Source organism: Acomys russatus, chromosome X, assembly GCF_903995435.1.
Source record: "Acomys russatus chromosome X, mAcoRus1.1, whole genome shotgun sequence".
Classification (NCBI taxonomy): domain Eukaryota; kingdom Metazoa; phylum Chordata; class Mammalia; order Rodentia; family Muridae; genus Acomys; species Acomys russatus.
Window position 1 is genome coordinate 44,919,584 of NC_067169.1, and position 26,510 is coordinate 44,946,093.

The 26,510-nt window shown below is 37.1% G+C and overlaps 1 protein-coding gene and 1 non-coding gene across 2 annotated transcripts in view; both read right to left on the reverse strand.

Annotated features, from left to right (window-relative positions):
- The window catches only part of Pola1 (DNA polymerase alpha 1, catalytic subunit), a 310,463-nt gene that overhangs the window by 237,762 nt on the left and 46,191 nt on the right, over positions 1–26,510 (reverse strand). Inside the window, exons 21-26 of the mRNA XM_051142383.1 lie at positions 25,530–25,659; positions 24,938–25,057; positions 22,644–22,743; positions 20,438–20,562; positions 16,055–16,225; positions 15,552–15,674 (exon numbers count right to left, since the gene is read on the reverse strand). Coding sequence (XP_050998340.1) covers positions 15,552–15,674; positions 16,055–16,225; positions 20,438–20,562; positions 22,644–22,743; positions 24,938–25,057; positions 25,530–25,659 — 769 coding nt within the window. The remainder of the gene's footprint in view (positions 1–15,551; positions 15,675–16,054; positions 16,226–20,437; positions 20,563–22,643; positions 22,744–24,937; positions 25,058–25,529; positions 25,660–26,510) is intronic.
- On the reverse strand, positions 21,016–21,142 carry LOC127186026 (small Cajal body-specific RNA 24). Its single transcript, XR_007830281.1, has one exon. It is a non-coding gene; the product is annotated as a small Cajal body-specific RNA 24 (non-coding RNA).

Below are 26,510 nucleotides of genomic sequence, written 5' to 3' on the forward strand. Positions count from 1 at the left end.
CCACCCTCTTCTAGGGGAAGACACACCACCCTCCTACACAGAGCTGAAAATGTAACTGCTTATGTTGCCACAGGAGAAAGGCCCCCAGAATAAATATAGACAATGTCTGACACTTCAACCTATGAAAGAAACTTAATGTGTTTGTTCCATTCCCATCCCCAGTCAACATTTAGCATTACGGCAAATAAATTCCATAACCATCCTCAACAGACAAACCTTATTTTAATTGTAAAAAAGCCAATAAAATAGGTGATTACTAACTCCTAAATATATATATATATATATATATATATATATAAAAACTAGCAGTGAAAATTCCAAAAACAACAAATAAGACATTTCTAGAAATCACCTGTGCTTTGCTGTTCTTTTAAGAATATGAACAGGGATTCATTTTACTGTTATAGTATACTTCATATTGCCTTGTCAAAGGGGAGGGGAATGTCAAAGGAAATTTTTAGATTTTGAGACTCTGATACATTCAAGTTTAAAAGGGATACAAGCCAATTCAACCACAAAAAGCAATAAAAAAAGGAAACAAGGACAGCTGTACAATTCAATGCTAGCACTAAATTTCAAATATCTCAAAAAAGAATGACTATATAAGGGTCCAGGAATCTGGCTTAAAAACAAACAACTATACACACACACGCATGCACGCACACAAACACACACACACACACACACACACACACACACCTCTCACTACTTTCTGAAACTCCCAACTTACTAAGCTCAGTTCACTGTAATTTAACACCCAATTTATGATCTGGCAAAACAACACAGGCTCATACTGCCCAGTGAAATGTAGTCTAGTAGTGTCCGTTTAGTCAACCAGTACTGAGTCATAAGCACAACAAGCTTGGTTAGCATGGAGGTACCTTTAATAGGCCTATTATACTGTTAGGAAAAAGCAGTTAACATCACCATACAGTACAGGATGCCAACAAATAGGTTCTTCCAATTAGTAATAAACATATTCTGCTTGGCTGAAGTAAGGAGAAAGTGTAGTGCCATCGTGTACATTACAGATGCCAGGCATCTGACTCATTTGGAGGTGGGTCAGGGGATATCAAATTTATTGGGAGTCGTCGTGTCATCCATAAATTTTATGTGACAAATAAGGAAAGAAAAGCCTATGAAGAAGAAAAGGTCAGCATTTTAGATTTTTAAAAATCTTTTTACTTTAATTGATTTAACTACAATTTGTGAAAAGAAGAGGGAGTGTGGGAGGGGAAAGTGTTATATGCCATTCCTTCTTTTCTTAAGAGTAGTATTAGTCAGGAAATAACCTATACAGACTGACTATAGAAACAGACAATTAAACCCTCCACCAGTTTCCATGCCACTGGTGAACAGTGGTTAATAACTTCACACTTTTCTTTTTGTCTGTTAACAAGGAGGGAATAGCACTTTTGAAATCATTACTGCTCTGTCATCTTGGTTTGCTGCCAAAGTAAGGAGCTTTAGAACACCTGTCAAATAATACACAGCCTGTGAAAAAGAAACATATACCAAAATAGGCTGATATAAAATGTTCACATATGCAGAAAATGAGAAGAATTTAGGTTAACAGAGAGTCATTCATTCTGAAAAAGGTTGGAGAAGAAAGAAAGAGATTTCCAAGGTTATGGTCTATGTGATTCTAGTCAACATAATGAAACTTAATCTCAGAGATCAGTGACAATGACAGTCAGTCTGAAAATATTTCTCACTTACCCTTATCCACATTACCAATGGGTTCTGTAATTAAAAGGCAAAATATCAAAGAATAAATATTCTATTGTGCCTTCTCAAATATTCTTGTACAGAGTATCCTAGCTATTCTTATAAACTCAAAATAGTCTTAAATATCAAAACGCTAAATAAAAAAACTGCATCACCTCCATATCCACTCATTTTTAACTGCAGAACCACATAGATAAGCATGACCTCAGAGTGAGGACAAACAAGGATCACTGTATGGGGCATGAGAATAGGTAGGACACAGCATATGTTGAGTAAAATCTAATTAGAAAATCGAACATATAGGTGGGAAAAAAACCACAAGTGTAAACTGAGAATAGACAAATCTCCATAAATGAAAGATGCCCGGTAAATGATACCAAAAACTTGGAGAGGCCAACCCACAATGACAATGCTAGGACCATGCATTAATATGATGGAGGCTGGTGGCAATGGGAGGTGGATCTTTTTCCCTGACAAAGATACTAGCATATGGGTCAAGGCTTGAACTCTTTAAAGCTCAGGTCAGACAAGTATGTAGCAGCCATGAAAATTTTAAGTAATGCAAAAGAAATAAATGAGAAGGTACCTAAGTGGTCTGTTTGATGAAACCTTCTTTTACATTCATAAACCCAGACCTAATTCACAGGATGACCTCAGTCAGATAAGGCTTGAGCTAGTCTTTCTCTTCCAGCTGCCTCTATTATTATCCAGCTTTGTGATCTCCCAAACTTGTACCCTTAAAATGAATGGATCACTAGATGCTGATTTTTAACTTCATTAACAAGAAAAGAGAAGGGCATGCTGCATTTGTATCAAATCTTTTTTTTTTCTCCCCTTTTGCCTATTTTGAAAGACATAGTCATCGTTTTAAATCATAGGGACTGTTTCAAATTAGGCCGATGTGTAACCCACTTACTTATTTCTATATGTGATGTGTTATAAAACATCAGCAAGTAATATATATGCTAGTTCTATTTATAAATGCATGCTGTTTATGTTTATTACAATAAGCTTATATGAAAATACACTGACTTTGTTTTATTTGCAGTTATGAGAATTGAAGGGAAAGCCTTGCATATGCAACATATCATCCCTGAGCTACTAAAACTACAGACAGAATTACTCTAACTTTTTGTCACTACATTTATCACCAATTAGTAACAATCTACCCTGCCATATTCTGCACTAACTTCTTTTGGAGTGTTTCCAAAGCAGAGCTTCCTCTTCTCAACCTGATATATCGCAGCATTGCTTTCATCGATTTTTAGAAAGGAAGTGGTTAAGCAAACGAAGATGTTTAGTACAATATATGAATACAAATGACCTGCATCTAAGAAGTCACTTATTTGATGGTAGAGAATTATTTCTATAAAATGCAACTGTACATAAGAACCTAGAACAATTATTAAGCTCATGCAAAGAAGACTTCCACCTTATTTCATATAAATTACTACAAATTCTGAATTCAGAATTAATAGAATACAAATAAATAAAACCCAATAATGTATATTATCAGTTCTGGAAAATTGCAGGCAATGCTAAAATGTGCCAATAAAAAGTTTCTCTGGCTTTGACTTCTATAATGTAAAGAACTTCAAACATGAGTAATCTATAATCACTAAAACATACTATTTTTCTAGCATAAACTGTATCTGTAAAAATGCACTAAACTTTCTTTTTAGCCCTCAAAGAAATTCTCATATTAATCTTAAAGGTTTTGTTTTGTTTTGTTAAATCAAGGGCTAGGTAAAAAGTACCACAAACCTTAACACTGGGGAGGCAGAGGGTAGAGGACCTGGAATACATACCAAATCTCAGACTGGTATGTGCTACAGATAAGATTGTCTCAAAATGAAAATGAAAGGGGGCCTGGAGAGATGGCTCAGCAGTTAAGAGTGGATATTACCGTTGAAGAGGGCCTCAGTTTGCTTCCCAGTACCCAAGTCAACTGACTCACAACTGCCTATAACTCTAGAGAGATCTGATGCCTCTCGCTTCTATGGGCACTTGTGCTCACATATACATGCAAGCTCAAGTGGCACGCACGCACGCGTGCGCGCGCGCGCGCGCACACACACACACACACACACACTTACAAATAAATCTTTTTAAAAGTCAAAATGTTAAGAATGGCAAAAGGAGCATGAGTGGCTATCACAATTCTGAATACGAGTAAGAACTCTTCTTCCTATCAACTAGTTTCCATGGGTCTGTTCTGGTAAAAAAGATGTTTCACATGGTCATATGTTAGGTGACAAAGCATACGTTTTTAAGGCTATTGTTTCACCTTAAGCTATATTTAAAGGACAGAAATAAATGAAAGAACCTACAGTTCTTTGTCATTTAAGCATCAAGGCCCCCTTTGAAAATCACTTAAATGTTCTCCACTCACTTTCTAGAAAGTATATACATATGCATAGACACAAAATGTTTTTTAAAAACTTCAGAACTCATAAACTTGCCTTTCACTCTCCCTTAGAAGTCTTCATAGGGTCATTTAAAAAAAAAATCAGTAAAGCCTGAGCATCCATAATTTCTTATGACCAAAAGACTTTTTTTCTTTCATTACCTTGAGTATGATTTCCTGTATTTTCAATCATGCCTAATAATGATTAAAATGAGTCACTCTTATATTACAAAAACTTATCTTTTGCCACAGTGATGGCAATTTTTTTTTTCAGTGAAGTGATAAATAATAAATAGTTGATGCTCTGTAGCAACTACTCAAGTTCAAAGTTTGATATAAATAAAATCAAAGACAAATGAGTATGACTGTAGCCCAATAAAACTTTATTTTAAGAAAATAGATCATGGTTAACTAATCCCAGGAATAGAGAAACAAATTCAAGAGATCGCAGCCGGGCGTGGTGGCGCACGCCTTTAGTGCCAGCACTCGGGAGGCAGAGGCAGGCGAATCGCTGTGAGTTCGAGGCCAGCCTGGTCTACAAAGTGAGTCCAGGATGGCCAAGGCTACACAGACAGACCCTGTCTCGAAAAACCAAAAAAATAAAAAATAAAAATAAAAAATTCAACAGATCTACAAAGAAGCAAACAGGTAAATATAATTAGATCCCTAATTTTTACTGCTCCTCAAAACAATCAATATCTAATTTTTTTAAAGCCAAGTTTTACAACATTTAGAAGAAAATAAGATAAGATTGCTCATTAGACAAAAACATTTTTTTTTTCAGAATAAGCTTAGATAGTACAGAAACAAAAAAATAAATATTTAGTGTGAAAAGTAGGCATTTCTTTACAATGAAAACCCATAAAATAAACGGCAAGAACAAGCCACTAAAACATGGCATATTCAATACTAAGAACCAAAAAAGAAGCCGGGCGTGGTGGCGCACGCCTTTAATCCCAGCACTCGAGAGGCAGAGGCAGGTAGATCGCTGTGAGTTCAAGGCCAGCCTGGTCTACAAAGTGAGTCCAGGACAGCCAAGGCTACACAGAGAAACCCTGCCTTGAAAAATCAAAAAACAAAACAAAAGAAACTAATGGATAAAGCTAAGACACTGATAGTGTCACACACCTTACTCCCAATGCCAAGAAAGCAGAAGCAGGAGAAAGCCATCTAGGATAAATAATAAATAACAGCCTGCCTGACCTACATAGCAAGATCTTATCTCAAAAATGTGGAGAGGGGCCTTTGTGAAAATCCAACACCCTTTAATGATAAAAGTCTTGGAGAGATTAGGGGTACAAGGAGCATATCTCAACATATTAAAGAAGTTAACAGCAAGCCTATAGTCAACATAAATTTATATTTTTGCTTGTGAGACTAGCCTTTAATGGCTGAGCCATCTCTCCAGCCTACCAACATAAAGTTAAATGAAGAGACACTCAAAGCATTTCCATTAAAATTAGAAACAAGACAAGGTGAGCCATTCTCTCCATCTATTCAACAGAGTACTTGAAGATTTTTTTAAGTGTATGAGTGCTTTGCCTGCATGTACAACTGCAGGCCAGAAGGGGGCATCAGATCACATTATAAATGGTTGTGAGCCACCATGTGGTTGCTGGGAATTGAACTCAGGACCTCTGGAAGAGCAATCAGTGCTCTTAACCACTGAGCCATCTCTCTAGTTCCCCAGTATTTGAAGCTTTAGGTAAAGCAATAAACAACTGGAGAAGATCAAAGGGATACAAATAGGAAAAGAAGAAGTCAAAGTATCTTTATTTGCAAATAAAATGATAGCACACATAAGTGACCCCCAAAATTCGGCCAGGGAACTCCTACAACTGGTAAAGATCTTCAGCAAAGTGTCTGGATACAAAATTAACTCAAAACAATCAGTTGCCTTTCTATATACAGACAATGAACAGACTGAGAAAGAAACCAGGGAAACAATACCTTTTACAATACTCTCAAACAATATAAAATATCTTGGGAGTAACTCTAAACAAGTAAATGAAAGACTGTATGTACCGCTTTTGATTAAACTCCACTTTATTTGGGGTGTTTAGGCCTCAGCCTGCCTTCTAACCTCCCACCCCTACATAGGAGAGAAAAGGTTAGTGGGGAGAAGAGGTCCCTTTACCTCTCCCAGCTGTTTAGGATTGAAGGTTCTTTGGTTCTATACCAATCTCTGCCAAAAGCAGATGTAGCCAGCAGTCTCCTCTAAGCCACTGTGCCCTGAAGCACTCCACTCCATCTGTCTCCATCGGTCTTCTCCAAACTGCCACACCGTCCATCCCTGGTCTCTCCAAACTCAGGCCACACACCAACACCTCTTGCCACACCATGATCTCTCTGGGTTCTCATCTATATCCCTAGACTACAGCCTTCTCCCTGCTACAGGAGGAAGGGTTTACCACCTGGCAAAAGCCACACCCCGCATGAGACAATTAACAGCTGTGGACAACTAAAGCTCAAACTGAAATCCCACACTTGGGATTAAAACGAAAACATGTTTACATAAAACAACTGAATTTATTAAGAAACCAAAACTCCCACACTTATATGATAAAAACTTTTAAGATATTGAAGAAACACCAGCCGTGGTGGTGCACGCCTTTAATCCCAGCACTTGGGAGGCAGAGACAGGCAGATCGCTGTGAGTTCGAGGCCAGCGTGGTCTACAAAGAGAGTCTGGGACAGCCAAGGCTAGACAGAGAAACCTTGTCTCGAAAAACCAAAAACAAACAAGCAAAAAGTATATTAAAGAAACAAACTAAAGGAGTTATCAGAAGATGGAACAATCTCCCATGTTCATGGATATGTAAAAATAACATAGTAAAAAATGGCCATCCTGGCCAGGAGGTGGTGGCGCACGCCTTTAATCCCAGTACTCAGGAGGCATAGGTAGGAGGATCTCTGTGAGTTCAAAGCCAGCCTGGTCTACAAAGTGAGTCCAGGCCAGCTAAGGCTACACAGAAAAACCAAGGGGGAAAAAATGGCCATCCTACCAAAAGCAATCTACAGATTCAATGCAATTTCCATCAAAACTCCAACTAAATTCTTCACAGATCTTGAAAGGACAATTTTCATCTTCATATAGAAAAAAAGAAACAAAATAGCTATAACAATTTTAAATAATAAAAGAACTGCTGGAAGTATCACCATCCCCAACCTCAAATTGTACTAGGGAGCTTTAGTAATAAAAATTGTATGTTACTGGTACAAAAACAAACATTTATCAACAGACCCAAACATAAATCCACACACCTATAGATAACTGTTTTTTTAATGAGGAAAACAGAAATACACATTGAAAAAAATGACAACAACCTCAACAAATGGTGCTGGTCAAACTGGATGTCGTATGTAGAAGAATGCAAATACACTCATACTTATCACCCTCTACAAAAGTTGACTCTAAGTGGATCAAAGACCTCAACATAAGGCCAGATAAATTGATCTGATGTAAGAAAATGTAGGAAACAGTCTTGAACTCACTGGCACAGGAAAACTTCCTGAACAGCACTGTTAACACAGGGACTAAGTTCAATAATTAATAAATGGGCCCTCATAAAACTGAAAAGTTTCTGCACCGTGAAGGACACTGTCATTTGGACCAAATGGCAGACTGCAGAATGGAAAAAATATTTTACCAACTACACATCTGATAAAGGGCTAATATACAAAAAAATAAAAAGAAATGAAAAAACTAGATTATCAAGAAAACAAACTACCAATTAAAAATAAGGTATGCATCTATACAAAGAAGTCTCAGAAGAGGAAACTAAAATGGCTGAGAAACATTTAAAGAAATCTTCAATATCCTTAGTAACCAGAGAAATGAAAGTCAAACAGCTTTGAGATTTCATCTTACACCTGTCAGAATGGCCAAGATCAATAACACAAGTGACAGCTCATGTTGGCAAAGATATAGAAGCAAAAGGAACATTGATTCATTGCTGGTGGTTGTACAAACCTAAACTGCCACTATGGAAATAAGTGAGGTGATTGCTCAGGAAGATGGGACTTGATCTACATCAAGATCCAGCTATATCACTCTTGAACATAAACCCAAAGGGCACTTCATTCTAACGCAGAGACATTTGCTCAATCATGTTCATTAATGCTCTATTCATAATAGCCAGAAATTAGAAACAACCCAGATGTCCCTCAACAGAAGAATGAATAAAGAAAATATGCTATATTTATACAACAGAATATTATTCAGCCATTTTTTTAAAAAAGGAAAATATGCAGGTAAATGGATAGAACTAGAAAAAAAAATCATCCTGAGTAAGGTAACCCAGACCTCAAAAAACAAATATGATAAGTATCTACTTATATGTGTATTAGCTGTTATGTCAATGATAACCAAGCTACAATCTGTAGAACTACAGAGGTTAGGTATAGAGTAAGGGACTGAGCAGGGTGGAAGGGATGGATAGATTTCTCTAGGAAAGGGAAATAGAATAGATATGTATGGATGAACGGAGGTAGGGCTGGAATTGGAGAATCAAGTGAAGAAGGGGAGAGAAGAGGGGGGACGAAGGAGAACACAGGAATGGCCAGCTAAAATTAAAAGCCATTTAATGAAACCTATGGAAACCTAATACAGTACATGTTTCTAAAATGTATACATATACGAAGGTGATGTACAAATAAAATTGTCAAATAATGGAAGAGATGGAGCTCCAACTGCCCATCACTTGTCATTAACTGAAGCCTCCAGTACTGGGATTGGATTACATCTAATTGACTTGTTGACCACAGGGGTCCTATGGGAACCCCCAAATAAACCAAGCTGTTGCCAAGACTATACATTGCTCTCCACAAACTGACAGCAAGGCCCCATTGCTGAAGACAACATCTACACAACTCACTGAACACAAAGAACTCAGGCTGATGTCAACACAGATCCTTCATCCCTACTTTATAGCATCTTTGGTACAAGAAGGTACTCTGCACACTACCAAAGGAGAAACAGAAATTCCAACCTAGCCACAAACCTTCTTATCTACAATGGTATCCTGATATGCTAGCACAATGGGGGGTGGAGGGGGGCTTGTGGGAGTAACCAATATCTGATTTGCCTTAAGTAAGGCCCACTTCATGATGGAACCCATATTACTTGGCATTGCTAGGATAACCAAGAATCTGAGACCGTGTAGTCCAGGGTCCTAGAGTAAAACCAAATACTACTGTTCTAAAAGAAAAATGTAGCAATAAAATGAATTCTGCTGACATTCCACTATATGCACAGATGAGTGCCTTGCTGGGCCATCTCCAGAGAAGCTTCCTACTGCAACAGTTGGTAACAAAGACAGTGACTCAAAATCAAACAATATGCAGAGAATGAGAGACATTGGAACACTCAGCACTATATGGGATGCCTCCAACAAATGCCTCCCCTTGGGTCCCAGGGAACCTTGGGGAAGAGGAGGGGGAAAGAGCATAAGAGCCAGAGAAAATGAAGAAAACACACACACACACACACACACACACACACACACACACACACAGCCCTCTAAAACAACATAACCAACACACATATGAACTCAACAGACTGTGGCAGCATGCATAGGCTATACATGGGCCTGCACCAGATGGAGTATAAGAGCTGAAAGAAGTAGACACATGCCCCCATCCCTAACCCAATTGCACTTGCAAATGAAAATTTAGTTTTCTTCAAAGGAGTCTCCCAGGAAAGACAAACTATTCTTTAAGGGTAGGCTGTATGCGTAGCAGGAGATAACCAACAGAGAATAAACTCAGTGGCATCTTTGGAGGTTCCTTGGCTCATAGTGTCATGTCAGGGCTTTCCCTTTTCCCCGCCACTTACTCTCTTTTTACCCTACAGTTCCTTTGCGCGTATGTATGTATGTATGTATGTATGTATGTATGTATGTATAGACTTCCAGTTTAGTGTTCTCATGAGATTCCCAAGCGTGTGAATAAGTGGGTCTCTGTGCATATATCTATTTATTGTGTTTGTTTCCCTGTTTGTTTTGTCCTACTCTAATATATTAGGGGTTTTTGTTGTTTTATCATATTATACTATATTGCCTTAAAAGCTGAGTGACAGAAACACAGTGGATCTAGATGAAAAGGGAACTGAGAAGGAACTGGGAGTAAAGGGGGGGGGCAAGCAGAGTCTGGATATATTAGGTGGAGGAAATATAGCTATTTTCAATAAAAGGAAAATACGTCAAAAAAAGTAGGAGACAATATATTTATTCACTAAAACATTATAGAATAGTTAATATGAATAAGTAAAATCTAAAAATATACCAAAGGAATATATTTAAATTGTGATATACAGAGCAAAATTTGTCCTGATACTTTTTTTGTCAAACTGTAAAAGAATAAACATATCATGGTACATGCATACTAAAAAAAAAAAGTATTCAATATACCAAATATAAACATACAAGCACCTGTATATTATAAAATGGAAAAGACAGGTGAGGGAGGAAAAAAGACAACAGTATTGTTACCACTGAAGAAAACAGAAGAGTGGAAAGTCTCTAGACATTTCTAGATGCTGTTCTTTTAAGTTAAAATAAAATTAGGCTGTATTTCATGAGAAACATTGGCAAACTCGAAATATCCACTTATTTCCAAGTAAAGACAAAGAACTCTTAATAATTAAAAGATCCTTTTTCATCACAGACAGCACCAAAGGGAAGAGCCTTCTGCCAGTGCTGTTCCCAAGGTCTCCTCACTAGCACTACTTGATCACCAAGAGAATGTCAAAAAGCCAAGCCCACATGGTAATGTTCACATGCAATGATTTGGATACATTTTCTAAAATGCACAAAGTTCAGTTCTGAACACAGCTGAAAACCAGATCTTCTACAACTCGTTGGGAAGCATGCTGGCGATGACTCACGTCAGCCTGCGGGTCAGTCAAATGCAAATGCATGGTCTACTCCTGAGCATTGCACTTGAAACTGAAATCAGAAATCCAGACCAAAAATTGTTTCCTCAGGAACACAGAAGTAACAGAAAGCAGAAGCAAATAAATAATAACTCAGTAAGTACTAGTTATTTTATAAGGGCAAATATCACTATTATGTTAAGGATTACACAATGAGTATGCTTAGAAATCATAAAAAATTAAATTCCTCACTTAAAAAAAAACAACATTATTCAAAAAGGCAAAATCACATACCAAAATCATTTCCAATTTTCTTTAGTTGCCTGTGGTACTATGACTAAGAAAGGTATGTGTCTCCATGATCAGAGATACAATATATCCACTCAATGGAAGAGTTAGCTTACTAAGATAAATTAAATGATTGTTCTCATCAATAAAACTTACAATCATTTTAAATACTAAATCCATTAGACTATTAACAATCATTTGGAACAGTTTTAACTTTTATTTAGTATTTTCAAAATTGGTAAAAACCTAAAATATGAACAGATTTAAGTCACTAAATGGCCTTCACATTACTGTTCACAGAATAAAATCCTTAATTGATTAATGATGTTAGGGTGTCTATCGCCATCTAGTGAACAATCACTTCAATTACGACACCAGACACTTGACATTTGATAGTTGTCTTCATAGTTTAAATATCTGGGCCCACGCAGTGTTATCCACACAGGCTCACCCAATTTCTTTTTAATGCCTCTTCACACACACATTGGTAGTAAAAACAACTACAGATGGCTTTGCTAGAGATTCACTTCTAAAAGTGTCTATAAATGAAGTTGCTGTATTTCTTCTCCGGAAATGCTCAATTATTTTTAAATAACTTGCATACTGTGAGGTTATTGCATAAGATTCTTTCAACAGTAACTAATTCCTCTATCACCAAGCAATTAAAAATGATGGCATAGTTGACGTATGAAAGTATGAAGTATGAAAGATCACACCTGTGAAGACAATATTGATGCCCATTTGACATAAATATTTTCACTTGCATTATAAATCTGTTTTTAAGAGTACAATTAGTAATTACTTGAGTATTCTAGCAGCCATAATACATTTGATTACAGAAATTATTAGGTCACCAGAGCCAAATCTGCATGATCCCAACAAAACTAAGCACACACAAAATCTACTTAAAAATAAAAAGGGAGAAAGGACTTCAAAGCCATACCAAAGTGCAAACTTTCAAGCCTCCCCAGACTTTGCATTAATTCATATCCAAATGAAAAACATTATAATCTTTTCAAAGGTGCATCACCAGGTTTCCTTCTCATTTCTACTTGAACTGTAATTTTAATTTAAATCAGAAGTTTAAATGCAAAATATTTGTAAGATCTTCAGGTTAATGTATTATTTTGTCTACTGTACCTTATAACAAATCACCAGTTTAGTAAGTTGCAAAAGAATTCCAAAGTCTCAACATCATCCTTCCTATCTCTTTAATAATTAAAACATGCTTGAAAGGCATAAGCCTGCAATCACAGAACTTAAGGGGGCTTGCGGTCAAGGTCAACCTGTGGTATATGGTCATATACTGTCTCAATTTAACAATGAAAATCCTTAAAAACAAGAGACTCCACAATATACAGAAAAGGACAGCAAATCCATACAGAGAGTACCACTAGACTATCTATCTGTCAGTGTTCGTGATTACTACCAATTCTCTAGCAATCATTTTTATTTTAGTAAATAACTTCTATAAAGGTCTTTGGATCTTCTAGCAGGCTACCAAGGAGAGACTTGATACCCTATGAGCATATACAGCAGGAGGAAATCCCCCTCAGTCACAGTCATAGGGGAGGGGAGTAAGGAGAAAATGGGAGGGAGGGAGGAATGGGAGGATACAAGGGATGGGATAACTATTGAGATGTAATATGAATAAATTAATAAAATATATTTTTAAAAAAAAAAGAAAAAAAAAGATCTTTGGATCTTCTAGAATAAGGGTTGCAGAAAACAGGTGCATTATATGCTTATTGTTTCTCATTAACTTTAATTAAAGATGTAACTCCAACAACTGTAGAAGGTATTGTATATAGGAAGGAGCATATGAAAGAGAAAAGGAGGAAAGCATAAACTAAGAATTTCAATCCCATGATTATTTTTAGATTTATCTGAAATTCTTTTTTAGTGAAGTGAGCAGGGAGGCTTTATATTTTATTTAAGATATATAATCACTATATTTTGCAAAACAAAAAGTAAAATTTTAGCTTAGTTCTGTCCTTGTTATATGTTAATTAGTAAAAAGTAAAATTTGAGTTTAAATTCCCTATTAAAAACCCAGCTAAAAGAAAACACTGCCCTTAAACTACAATGGATTAGGGGTGTAGGAGAGATCATTGGACAAATTTGGGGCTTATCATTATCAACGGTGCCCTTTTAAGCTTGTGGATTTATGAGCCAATGCAGAAAATGTAACAACAGGGATTTCTCAACAGCAAGAGGCACTCTCCAAGGGAGTAAATTGTCAACTATTGCCTCTCGTGAGAAACTTAAGAGTAACCTTGATCCAATCTCAATAGTAAACCTATGTATTATCACCCAGTTGGGGCATAGTGAGTGCATTTCCTAATACAAAAATAAGATGGTATTCTATCAGAAGCCACTGGATATATATACAGAAATAAAATTTAAATAATTTTGAGGTAAACTTAGCCAACTTAAAAACATCTTTCACTTCAACTAGCCCCTAAAAACATCTATATATTTCTTATATAAGAAAAAAAGAAGTCCATGCTATGTACTGAAAAGGATAACTGTCTATTACAAGGCAGAATATAAAGCAGAAGTTCACTTGCAAAAGCCACCCCTAATGGTAAGCCTGAATGCAGTAAAAGACTTAGAATCAGGAAGACACAGATTCAACTCAAAATAGCCACTTGTTCTCCTTTCCTTTCTCGAGCCTTGGCCTCCTCATCTACAAAATAGAACGCTATTACGTGTCAAAGCACTCTTGGGTAGTTTTGACATAATAATGCACAAAACAGTTCTTAACACACCATCATTACTCAATACATGTTTTGCCCTTCTCTGAAATAAGGCTGCAAAAGACGTCTCTTGAAATACAATGATGTTTGTTTCATGTCACAACTAAATATATTATGGGCAATACAATAGTGATTCTCCACCTGTAATGGATCCAAGTTTAAATTCGTTTTAATTACAATTAAATAAATGTAAAAATCCAGTTCCTTATCTAATCACCAGCCACTTGTAGCTAGAGGCTATTGTATATAGATAGTACAGATGAAAGTCATTGCCCTATCTTAAAAGCTCTACTGGATAGTTGATAAAGTCAATCTTGTCCGGAAAGTACCAAGAAAGAAGCATTTTACTTTGTAAGCCACATAAGACTTTATCCTAACTACTCCACTTTGTAACATAAATGAAGGAACTTGGCTCCATTTCAATCAAACCTTAGCTTTAAAAATAAAAACAGGTAATAGGCTGATTTTGGCCTATAAGCCAGTTTGCCAAACACCACTCTAGAGCATTCTGAGTCCAGACACCAGTATGAGAACTATATATTTATTATGTTTACAATTAAGTATCCTTAAATTCACTAAAAGAAAAAAATTATCCTAATATACTTGAATGAATTCAATATTTAATATAACCATGCTTTTAAAGACTGTAAAAATAAAAACCTCTACACACAATATTAAAGTAGGTGAACTTAAAATGTTCATAAGGTGCCAATACTTAATGGCAACTGATTAGCATCCTCAAGTCAGTATGTAACTCCATCCATAACATAGTCCTAGAATTCTGGATTCATCTGCCCAACAACCTATTGAAAATGCCTAGGGATCTGTTACCCACAAAGATAACACATAGAAGGCAGACTCTGATGCCTCTCTCTGATTTTTCTCTTAGTAAAAATAAAGGGCTCCACTAGCTATTCTCCAGATTTTTACCTATCACATTACACATTAAAATATCATTAATAAAAATTTGCTGCCTTACCTTGACATAAGTAATCCAATCTAACCCTAAGCTAGACTGCAGACATTCTTGTTTGCCCTCATCTTAATTATCTGAAGAACATTTACTTCTATATCATCATCCTAGGCATTTTTATACTTTTTCAGTTGTTTTCCCAAACTAGCTTCTCATCAACTCAGGTGCTCTACTCATGCCCCTCCCCCTGCCCCCTCCCCCTGCCCCCTCCCCCTGTCCCCTCCCCCAGTATGAGTCAAATACAAGTTTTACATAATGTGTCACACTCAGTCTCTATTGTCTAGAGCAAGCCTGGCATACAGACATTCCATACACACACACACACACACACACACACACACACACACACACACACACACACACAAAGGACTGTCAACTGAGGTCTTATTAAAACATCTATTTGTCTCAAGCTTGTTCCAAAGAAATATCTGAAGCTGTAAAAACGAGGTAATAAACTTAGCTCTCCCATATTACAACATATGTTTACATATTTACAGATGTGATTTTTATTTTACCACTTACTTCCCTTCCTTTGTATGTCACCAAGGCAGCCAGTGGTTTGGCATAAAATCTGCTGTACGAAAATCCTAGGCAACCATACATACTGTTCGCTGTGAGCTTCAAAGCCTTCTGTCGGATGTCATACTGGAGGCCAAGAAAAGCAAAAGATAAACAGCACTATCAGTAGATGCTTAAGCATTACATCGGGTATCTCTCTAGATCACAATGAGAAGGAGAAACTGTGTGTGAGGGGGGTACTTAATACTCAATCTGTCTTCCCAAACCCTACACTCCTAGAAACAAGTGGACTCCTGATTTCCCAAGATTCTGTAAGAATGCTCAGGTACGGCCTCAGCAGCTAGAGAAGCCTTCCATTCTAAGGCAGTCTAGCACTTCTGAATAGTTATTATCCAAAATAAAACAAGCACATGTACTGCACACACCACACTATTCATCCCAATCCTCATTAATCAAGTGACAGAAGCTGAAACTGTCACAAACCATCTTGCAGTAGAAAGATTTACCTGAAGAACAAGGTCCGGATTTAAATCTTGCTGTTTCATTAACTGTTTGACTTGTTTCCTCCGACGGCTTGCCTCCTTTCTCCGCTCTACCAGTTTCCGGATCTCTCTGGGCAAAATCCCCATATCTAAGCTTGGATCTGGCAACTCAGGAATCTGTTCTTGTTCTTCATCCTGAAAAGCATACAATAGAAACTTGAAACAGGTTAAACTTTGATTAAAACAATAAACTTCTAAAGTAATATTTGACAAGTGCTTTACCCATTCACTACATCTTAGAATCTTTCCTGTATGAGCAAATCAATAATACATGAACAGTCTCAAAGGGGGTGATTTAGGTGTCGTGGTACCAGTCTGTACCCCCAGTACTTGACAGGCTGAGGGAGACAGATTATCATGAGGTAAACGCCAGCCTGGGCCACATACCATGTTCCAGATCAATAAGGGTTACAGAGTAAGTCCCTGCCTTTAAAAAAAAAAAAAACAGAAACCACAAAGAACCCAAACAAGAAAAAGATCTGTGGGCCAGGCGTGGTGGCACACGCCTTTAATCCCAGCACTCGGGAGGCAGAGGCAGGCGGATCGCTGTGAGTTCGAGGCCAGCCTGGTCTACAAAGTGAGTCCAGGATGGCCAAGGCTACACAGAGAAACCCTGTCTCGAAAAACCAAAAAAAAAAAAAAAAGATCTGTGTGGTCATAGACCACTGTCCCCCTCCATGCAGTTCTATAGCTTGTGTCACTACCATTATCTTTTACCCTTGTTGCTACTTACAAATTTAGATTTAACGTAAAATAATGGATTTTTTAAAATATGGTTTAACATGTTTGGGAAAATTATTGTTAAAATACAAATGCTAACATAGACTCCTAAGATTAAAAAAATAATAAAACTCTTGTTTTATAACATATGTACAACCAAATGAAATGCTATACAATGTTTCACAACAATTAATATAAATGCTGTCATTGATAAAAACAAAGAAGTTGTATACTAAACAGCAAATTTGTATCACATTTAAATAGGTCATGACATTTCTAAAAATTAATATACATATACACACATATTATATATATACATATACATACATGCATACATACATGCATATATCCCTTAACATTTATGGAGTACCTTTTACCTATAAATTGCTTTGCAATCATCAGAAGAATAGCAACATTTTAGAAAGGCAATCAGCAGTCTTCTTATATTAAAATTTACAGCAGGAAAAAGCAGGGAAAGCATTAGGTCTTTTTTCCTCAAGCCTCCATTAATTCTATTAACAGGCTGCAAAGAACAGCCAGGCACAGTTACCCTTTGAGAGGTTCAAAATTAAAAATAAACCTTTTGGCTTAAAGCATGGCAAGTCAATGCCATTTAATAACCCAGCCTTTACAAAGTACCTGATTTTATAAAGATCAATATCATAAAATGAACACCCTTACAATACTAATAAGGACCTATTGTTTTCCAGTAGAGCACATGATGACAGCAAACCTATTAAAGAGACCTTGGTATATATTCCACTGTATTACAGCACTAGAGAAGTCACATAAAAAGTAAACAAAAAGGTTCTTGGGTGAGGAAATTTAAAATTCATCTGAAGTCCTAACACCACTCCCAGGGTGATAGTAATTAATCTCTCTAAAATACTACAAAACCCATAAATTGCTACATACATAGCATTTTTAAGGTGACCTCTTGGGTCTTTCGACTCTATTATATATCCAGAGCTCAAAATTAAAAATTCAAATAGACAGCCAGGCATGTGGGCACATACTTTTAATCCTAGCACTCGGGAGGCAGAGGCAGAAGGATCTATGTGAGTCCAAGGGCAGGCTGGTCTACAGAGTGAGTCCAGGACAACCAGAGCTACACAGAGAAACCTCGTCTCAGAAAATAAAAAAAAATCAAATAGACCAAACTCTGGTGGGTATCAGTTGTAGAAGCAGGACAATAACTATTACAGTGATTTAAAAAAGCAGGAAAACTAGGCAGTGGTGGCATAGGCCTTTTCATCCCAGCACTTCAGAGGCAGAGGCAGGAGGATCTCTGAGTTAGAGGCCAGCCTGGTCTACAGAGTAAGCACCAAGATAGGCAGGGTTACATGGAGAAACTGCCTCGAAAAAAAGGAAGGACAGAAGGAAGGAGGGAGGGTAGGAAGGAAGAAAAGAAAGATGCCAGGCGGTGGTAACACACACCTTTAATCCCAGCACTCAGGAGGCAGAGGTAGGTGGATCACCGTGAGTTCGAGGCCAGCCTGGTCTACAAAGTGAGTCCAGGGCAGTCAAGGCTACACAGAGAAACCCTGTCTCGAAAAACCAAAAAAAGAAGAGGAAAGGAGAGGGAAGGAGAGAGGGAGGAGAGGGGGAGGGGAAGGGGAGAGGGAGATGAGAGGGGGAGGGAGAGGAAAGGAAAGAAAAGGAGGGGAAAGGAAAGGAAAGGAAAGGAAAGGAAAGGAAAGGAAAGGAAAGGAAAGGAAAGGAAAGGAAAGGAAAGGAAAGGAAGAGAAGAATGGGTCAGAGCCAACACAGCTGCTATCTGGAGGAGTTGTCTGTCCAATAATTTATTTGTAAAATTGTCTTCTACTTCCTCAGAGAGGTCTACTCTTAGCGGTCAGATTTGTAGTAAGTGAATCCACCCCTGTGAACAGAAGTGATGAGACCAGGGATAATAACTGACTCAAGTAAGTCTATCAAAATACTCTGAATTAAAACTGGAAAATACCGAGCCAGGCGTGGTGGCGCACGCCTTTAATCCCAGCACTCGGGAGGCAGAGGAAGGCGGATCACTGTGAGTTCAAGGCCGGCCTGGTCTACAAAGTGAGTCCAGGATGGCCAAGGCTACACAGAGAAACCCTGTCTCGAAAAACCAAAAAAAAAAACTAGAAAATACCAATCATGGGCATATTGAAACTAAAGGCTATATAAACTCAGAACCTAGATGGTAAATGGGGGGAAAGCAGGGAGAAAGGGAAGAGAGGGACAGAGGGTAAAACAGATAAAATATGATGAGTAATAATCACAGAATTTTTTAGTAATACAGAGGAATATGCTACAACACAATGACTCTTAGAATCAGTATGTTGGGTGAAACAAGCCATACACGCACAAGAGTCATATAGTTTATGATTCCATGGACACAGAACAGGCAACTTTACACAGTCAGAAAGATTAGTGGCTGCTGGTGAGAACACAAGGCTCCATGGTCACACACATGGCCTTGGTTAAGTAGTCATAAAACAAAACAAAAAGACATTTATGTGGAAAGTGAGTGTTGTAGGGAGAAAGGAGATAAAAGAGGGCAAGGATGAGAGTAAAGAGAATGTGTTGTATACATTCATGGAAACTGCCAGAGAAAAAATTAATAAAAATGTATAGTTAAGAAAAAAATTAATAGCTAACTAGAAGATGAATGGAGGAACTTGATAGAGGTGACAGCTAAACAATTTTGTTTTGTTTCTGTGGAATAATGAAGCTGAATGAAGTATTGGCTTACAAACTCTAAGACACTAAAAACTATCACTGTACACTAAAAATAGGTAGGTTGTATGGTGGATTATATGAACTATGCCTCTACAGCATTGTTTTAATTAAGACTCTAAGTCACTTTTTGGTCAACCCTCCTTTTTGATGAGTAAGAAAGTATACAATTAAGGCTGAAGAGATAGTTCAATAAGCAAGCATGAAGACTGGAGTTTGTATCACCAGAACCTAGGTAAAAAGCAGGCAGAGGGACAGCAAAATGGTTCAGCAAGCAAAGGTTATTTTCCCTGGGAAGGGTAAGGGATGTGAGACACAGTTTCTCTGTAGACCAGCCTGGCCTCTAACTCTGAGATATGCCTGCCTCTGCTTCCTGAATGCTGGGAATAAAGGGATGCACCACTACTGCTGGGCTAAAAGTTTTTGATGTACAAGCCTCACAGGCTGAGTTTGATCACTATAGCACACAGTGAAAGGAGGCCTAACTCCTGAAAGTTGTTCTCTAGCCTCCACATGCACATTTACATTGGCATACAAACAAAAATAATGAATAATTTGTAAAGCCAACATGGTGCTACAGTCCTATAATAGGAGATGGGAGGCTGAGACAGGCAGACCCCAGGAACTCACTAGCTAGCCGCTCTACCTTCTAGCCTCAGCTTCACTGAGAGAACCTGTCTCAAAAATTAAGGGGAAAGAGGAAGAGACTTGCAGTCAACATCCAGCCTCCACAAACACACATAGGCACACAAGCACACACGTGTACAGAAACATACCAAAGAAAGGGTGCAATTAATGCATCCAGGAAGCGGAAAGAGGAAGAACTACGATCCTAACCCCTCTAGCTCTTTTCCTTCTTTACAGAATACTTTTAACATTCACTTCAAGAGCCCCCAGTTGAATACAAACCTCTGCAGCTTTGTGTACCTCAGCAGCAACTCTCTGCACTGTTGTAAAACAAATGTTAAATTCCTGAATGATGGAAGGATATAAACTGTTGAAATCCAGTAGCAAAATGAACTTGTCATAAAAACCTGAAACAAAAAAAGCCACATAATTTCAAAAAAAAGTCTAAAGTGCCATCAAAATATCTCATTAAAAGTACCATATATAGAAAATATATGCCACCCCACACTGTAAAGAAGATAAAATGAAGGGAAGTCAACTACAAATCCATAAAATGACTCAGATTACAATAAAAACACAGATCACAAAAGGAAGGGTGAAAAGACTGCCTTTCTTGGGAACCAGTGACAACCAACCTGTTCCCCAGCGTTTCCAAAACACACCCTTATTAGGTGCCAACGCCTTCTCTTGTCAACTGTTATGGAAATGGATCGTGTTCATTTCCAAAAATAGTTAAGCATTCTTTCCCATTACTCTGTCACCCCCCAAAAATAAATAAACTCAGTGAGTAGTGGTATGTGTATACCCACATACATACATATACACACTGTGCTTAAGGATCGGCCAAGAAAAAGATACATAAACGTCAGTAGTGGAACGATCCACCCTCTGTTCTCACAAAGGATGAACAGGAAACTACTCAACTTCCCCAGAACACTTATAAAAAGTTCTCTTCACCTTTAAATGAAATTGACATATAAGTGCCCACGGAAACAACACTAACTGCAAACACGCATTGGTAGCTTACTCCTCGTCTCTAGACTGCACAATCCCACTTACTCCTTCTGTTCCTCTGTGCTAGATGCTATCATCTCCTTTTCATAGAAAAAGAAAGTGAGGTTAAGGGGCATTAAATAGGCAGCACCCAAACCAATATCTAATTCCAAAGTATCACTCCTTGTCATTGCAACTAATCAAATTGCTTTTATAAAAAAAAAAAAAAAAAAAAAAAGTCTCTTCAGCCAGGCAGTAGTAGCACACACCTTTAATCCCAGCACTCCCAGGAAGATGCAGGCAGATCTCTGTGAGTTTGAGGCCAACCTGTTCTACAGAGGGAGTTCCAGGACAGCCAGAGCTACACAGAGAAACCATCTTGGAGAAAAAAAAAAGTCTCCTGTGTCACTTGATAAAAATTCACAATAAATATGAATATACATAACTACACTATTGAGCTATAACACTTGGAAACAACTAAGATGGTCTGAAAAATAAAGATGAACCTCTCAATGTCACAAACCATCTTTTCCTTATGGACAACAAAGAAAAGGTGCTCTCCTGTTAATTCAATGGTTATTTCCTTTAACACTGCTTTCCAAATTACCCAGCCCTGACATATAGGCAAAGACTGAGGCAGCTCTCACATAAAGAGAAAAAATAGGAACTTCTACTACAGAACAAACAGCCACCTCTATAGTAGAGCAGGGACTAAAACACTGAGCAAAGACCAAATTTGACCTACTCTATATTTTTCTATCACCTATAAGCTAAGAGCTTTCTAAATAGCTAAAATAATATATAAATATATTTATACATATTAAAATATATGAAATTTACATTTCAAGGTACATAAGTAAAGCTATATGGACATATAGCAAATAATTCATACTGAGTCTATGTTTGGTAACTGGTAAACTAGATTTCACATGCATAAGAGATATAAATAAAATCACTAAGAGAACAGTTTGCTTACCTCCAAGTTAAAACTAAGGTCTACTTTCTTAAGTGCACCTACCTCTATGTGAAGTTATTTCTTTTTCTTTTCTTTTCTTTTTTCTTTTTCTTTTTTTTTCTTTTTTTTTAGTTTTTGGAGACAGGGTTTTTTTGTGTAGCCTTGGCTGTCCTGGACTCACTTTGTAGACCAGGCTGGCCTTAAACTCACAGAGATCTGCCTGCCTCTGTCTCCCAAGTACTGGGATTACAGGTGCGCACCACCACGCCCAACGTGAAGTTATTTCTTAATACAGTGAGTGTATCTCAACCCAAAAGTCAAATGACCCTTAGGGGTCACCTAAGATGATCGCAAAACAGAAATATTTACATTATAATTTATAACAGTAGCAAAATTATAGTTATGAAATTGCAATGAAAATAATTTTATGGTTGGGGTTCACTACAACATGAGGAACTGTATTAAAGTATCACAGCAGTAAGAAAGTTGAGAACCACTGTCTTAAGACCAGGGGCGTACCAATCTGCTACGAAGTCTTACCAACTTTGGGGTCCAAAACCAAGCCTCCAGCATAAGCTGCTTTCTTACGTCCTTTCTTGTGTTTATTGGTATCCCCATCAATTTCCTCATCTTCATCTCCCTATTTCAAACGCAAAGAGAATATCACCAACTAGCAACCAGTTAATGAATTGCAATACTGGGTTACAAAAAATATTTACTTTTACTTACTGGTTCTACCTACAGGGAAGACTATTGTCATAATATGTTCATGGATTCAAATGAATAACAAGCATGATAGTTTTTTTAAGTAAATAATCACTGAAATCCTAGAAATTTCACTTGGGGGTAAAGGATACAACTCAGCTAGCAGAGTACATGCCTAGCACATACAAAACCCTGGGTTCCATTACTTATACCACATAAAACCAAGTGTGATGACATACACCTTTAATCCCAATGCTTGGAAGGGAGCCAGGAGGATCAGGAGCATCCTCAGCTACACAAGAAGCTAGAGGCCAGCCTGAGCTATATTAGATCATGTCTTCAAAAAAAGATTTTAAAAAATGGTAGTAACCAAGAATTTTAGAATGCAGTTTCTAATTTGCTATAGACATGACCATTAAAAAAAAAATTTTCCCAACCAGGCGTGGTGGTGCACGCCTGTAATCCCAGCACACAGGAGGCAGAAGCAGGCAGATCGCTGTGAGTTCAAGGCAAGCCTGGTCTACAAAGTGAGTCCAGACAGCCAAGGCTAACACAGAAAAAACCCTGTCTCGAAAAACCAAAACAACAACAACAAAAAAACATTAGGTTTTGTATGTGCTACTTTGCTAGCAATTAACCTGTTGCGGATATTTTATTGCTGATGAGCAAATCTTTTCCATCAGTTGCTCAGCTGATTATTCCCATGTTTTTTTCATATAGGGCTGGAAAAAAAAGCACACTGGACCATTTTTGAGGGCTGTTTTCAGAAGTCCTGAACACATATGACATGGATGGACAGTAAAAGAAAGGACTCATCCCTTAAATAAAAATGTATTGACTTTACAATTTTAAAAAAGATTAAAAAAAAGAAAGAAAATTTCATTTTGAAATCAATAGCTTTAAAAGTTTTCATATTAAACAAAATTTGAGACTGTAAAGGAGTAGTTTTAAATTCAGCACATTAATATTCCTGCTATTCTAATTATTATTACTTTTATGATATGGGCTCTTGGTATGTTGCTCAATCTGGGCTCCAGCAATCCTCTTGTCCCAACCTCCCAAATAGCTGGGATTCCAGCAAGCATCCTTGTGCACGGCATACTGTCACATTATTAGTATGAATTCCTTAAAATAAGTAAGGCCACAAAATAAAAAATCCATTTCCAAGTAGTTTACTAACAGCCAACATTCAATACTTCTGTGGAAGTTAAATAGATCTAAATTAAAATTTGCTGTACTATTTTCAACAGTGTGCATAAGGCAAAATACAAGAAACTGAGACACACATTAACATTTAATTTCTATTCTTGATTACTATCAGTGATGCAAAATGAAAAATAGACTAAGTTTTAGTTCCCAAGCCATAAAAGCTACATCAAAACCTTGATTAGCATGGTTATAACTATATTAGTAGCAGGCTGTGTCTCCCCAATATGGAGTCCAAAATCTTAAACTTTTTAAGTGCCAATATGACTCTATCTTTTATGTGCGAACATGACTCTACAAGCAAAAATTAGTACATGTGACCACATGAGACAGGTAGGTTAAAATATTATATAAAATTGACCTCAGGTAATACACATACACACACACACACACACACACACACACACACACACACACACGATGTACATATGTGAAATATAAATGAATTCTGTGTTTAGACATAGCTTCTCACCCAAAGATTTCTCATTACATAGATACAAATGTTCCAAATTAAAATAAATCTGAAACGTTTCTAATCCTAAACATTTGGATTACGTACAGATACTCACCATATATATATAAACAAACTACAACACAAACATAAATGCTCATAGGTTAAAGCTACAAAAAGCTCAACTGACATTTAGCTCTGGGTAAATCTTAGTGGGGGCAACTATTTTCCATATATGGTCATTGATCACAGTGGAATAAGGTCCTCAAAGATGTTTCACAAGTAATTTTGACTCTACAGAGAAAGATAGAGATTCAACCACACAGACACAATGGAGCAAGCTTTACAGTGATCCTAGTTTAGAGGGAATTAATTACTTTAGAAGCAGATGTTAAAGCAACTTTTAAAGGCTATCTAGGTAATAGAACAGAAGAATAAGAAAAGACAAAATACTATACAATTTTGGGCCCACCGGTTTTTGCTGAGGTTTTCTGAAAATTTGCTTGTCAGGCACAATATAGTTGTTTTCATAAAATGCATGAAGCAACAAAAACTCGTTTCGTTCAGATCGTCCACCCATCAGTGTCCTAGACTATTAAACAGAAATTTTGAAACTTTGAGCTCAAAATCACCACAAACAAAAGTAACTTTGAGTCAGTTAATTTAACCATGGCACCTCCTTCAACTACTCATAGTAACAAAGGTTGCTTTTACTAAATTATTTCTAACTTTCTCTTTAAGCATTAAGAGAGATAGATAACAGGAACTAACTTAAAATACTGACACTATGGCTATTTCCTTAGTCTAAAATGTATCACTCTACTAGGAACATCCAGATGTTAGAGATAAGATCCTTATGTTCACCCAAATCTCCACATAGAGCACCTGGCATTCCTCCCCTTCTCCCAACCAGTTGTTCCTTTTACAAAAGAAGCCCAGCTTTCAGAATCTCAGTTCCTCATTTTATAAGCATGCATTTAGACTCATTATCATATAACAACTACCCCAAGCAAACACTGAATGCAACAGGAAATGCTTTTTTCCCCTTTCTAAGTTAAATTTACCATAATGTTCCCAGCGATGTTAGTGATCTGCAATGCTAATGGAAGAACATTTAGCTCACACATGATCTGCAAAATGAATCTGGCATCTTTCCAGATGTGTTCCAACAGGTACAACAGATGAGAAGTTTCACTGTACAGAAAAGTAAGAGTGAAACAGAATCAAGTAATTAAAAGAAACAATGACTATAATCAGAACTTAAAATATTACAAGGAATTTTTGGTGTAAGTAACTTCAAAGCAATGGAACCTTTGCTTTGGAAACTATTTAAAATAAGGTCACTATATAATTAGAAATGCATTTATACCACCACCCTTCTCTCAACAAAAAACTATCCATACAGTGACATTATGTGTTAATTATATCCTAAAATTTATCTAGTGTTAATTGTAACATAAAAATGGTCTAAATTCTTTTATTCGTTCAATCCAGTAAGTATATATTACATGCCTACTATGTATCAGGGACTGGCTGTGACCAAAAACAAAAAGTCCTGTCCTTGTGGGGGAGACAGAATATAAAATAATAAACAGATAATACTTATACAATGGTAAGTGTTAAGGGTAAGAAACAAAAGGGTAAGAAACAAAAAATTACATACTATCAGGAGCAGAAATTCAATTGTTACTTAGAGAGGTAGGGAAATGTCACCGAAAATAAAGACTAAGAAGTGACAGAACAAGCCTTACTGATGTGTATTTTAGGGAAGAACATTCCAGATACAAGCACAAAGAATCTGAGTGAGGCACCAATCTAGCAGTTGCAGAAGAACAATAGAAGTTGATGTGGCTAGATCAGGGAACAGAGATAGTGGTAGAATAGTAGAAAATCAATAGCACAAAGACACACTGTACAGGACCTACCTAGTAAGCTAAAGTAAAGACTGTAAGTAAAACACTATCACTAAGAAATTTTGACCAGGCTAAATTTTAGCAAGATTACTCTGGTCCTAAATTATGAAGAAGCCTGAAGAAGGCAACAAA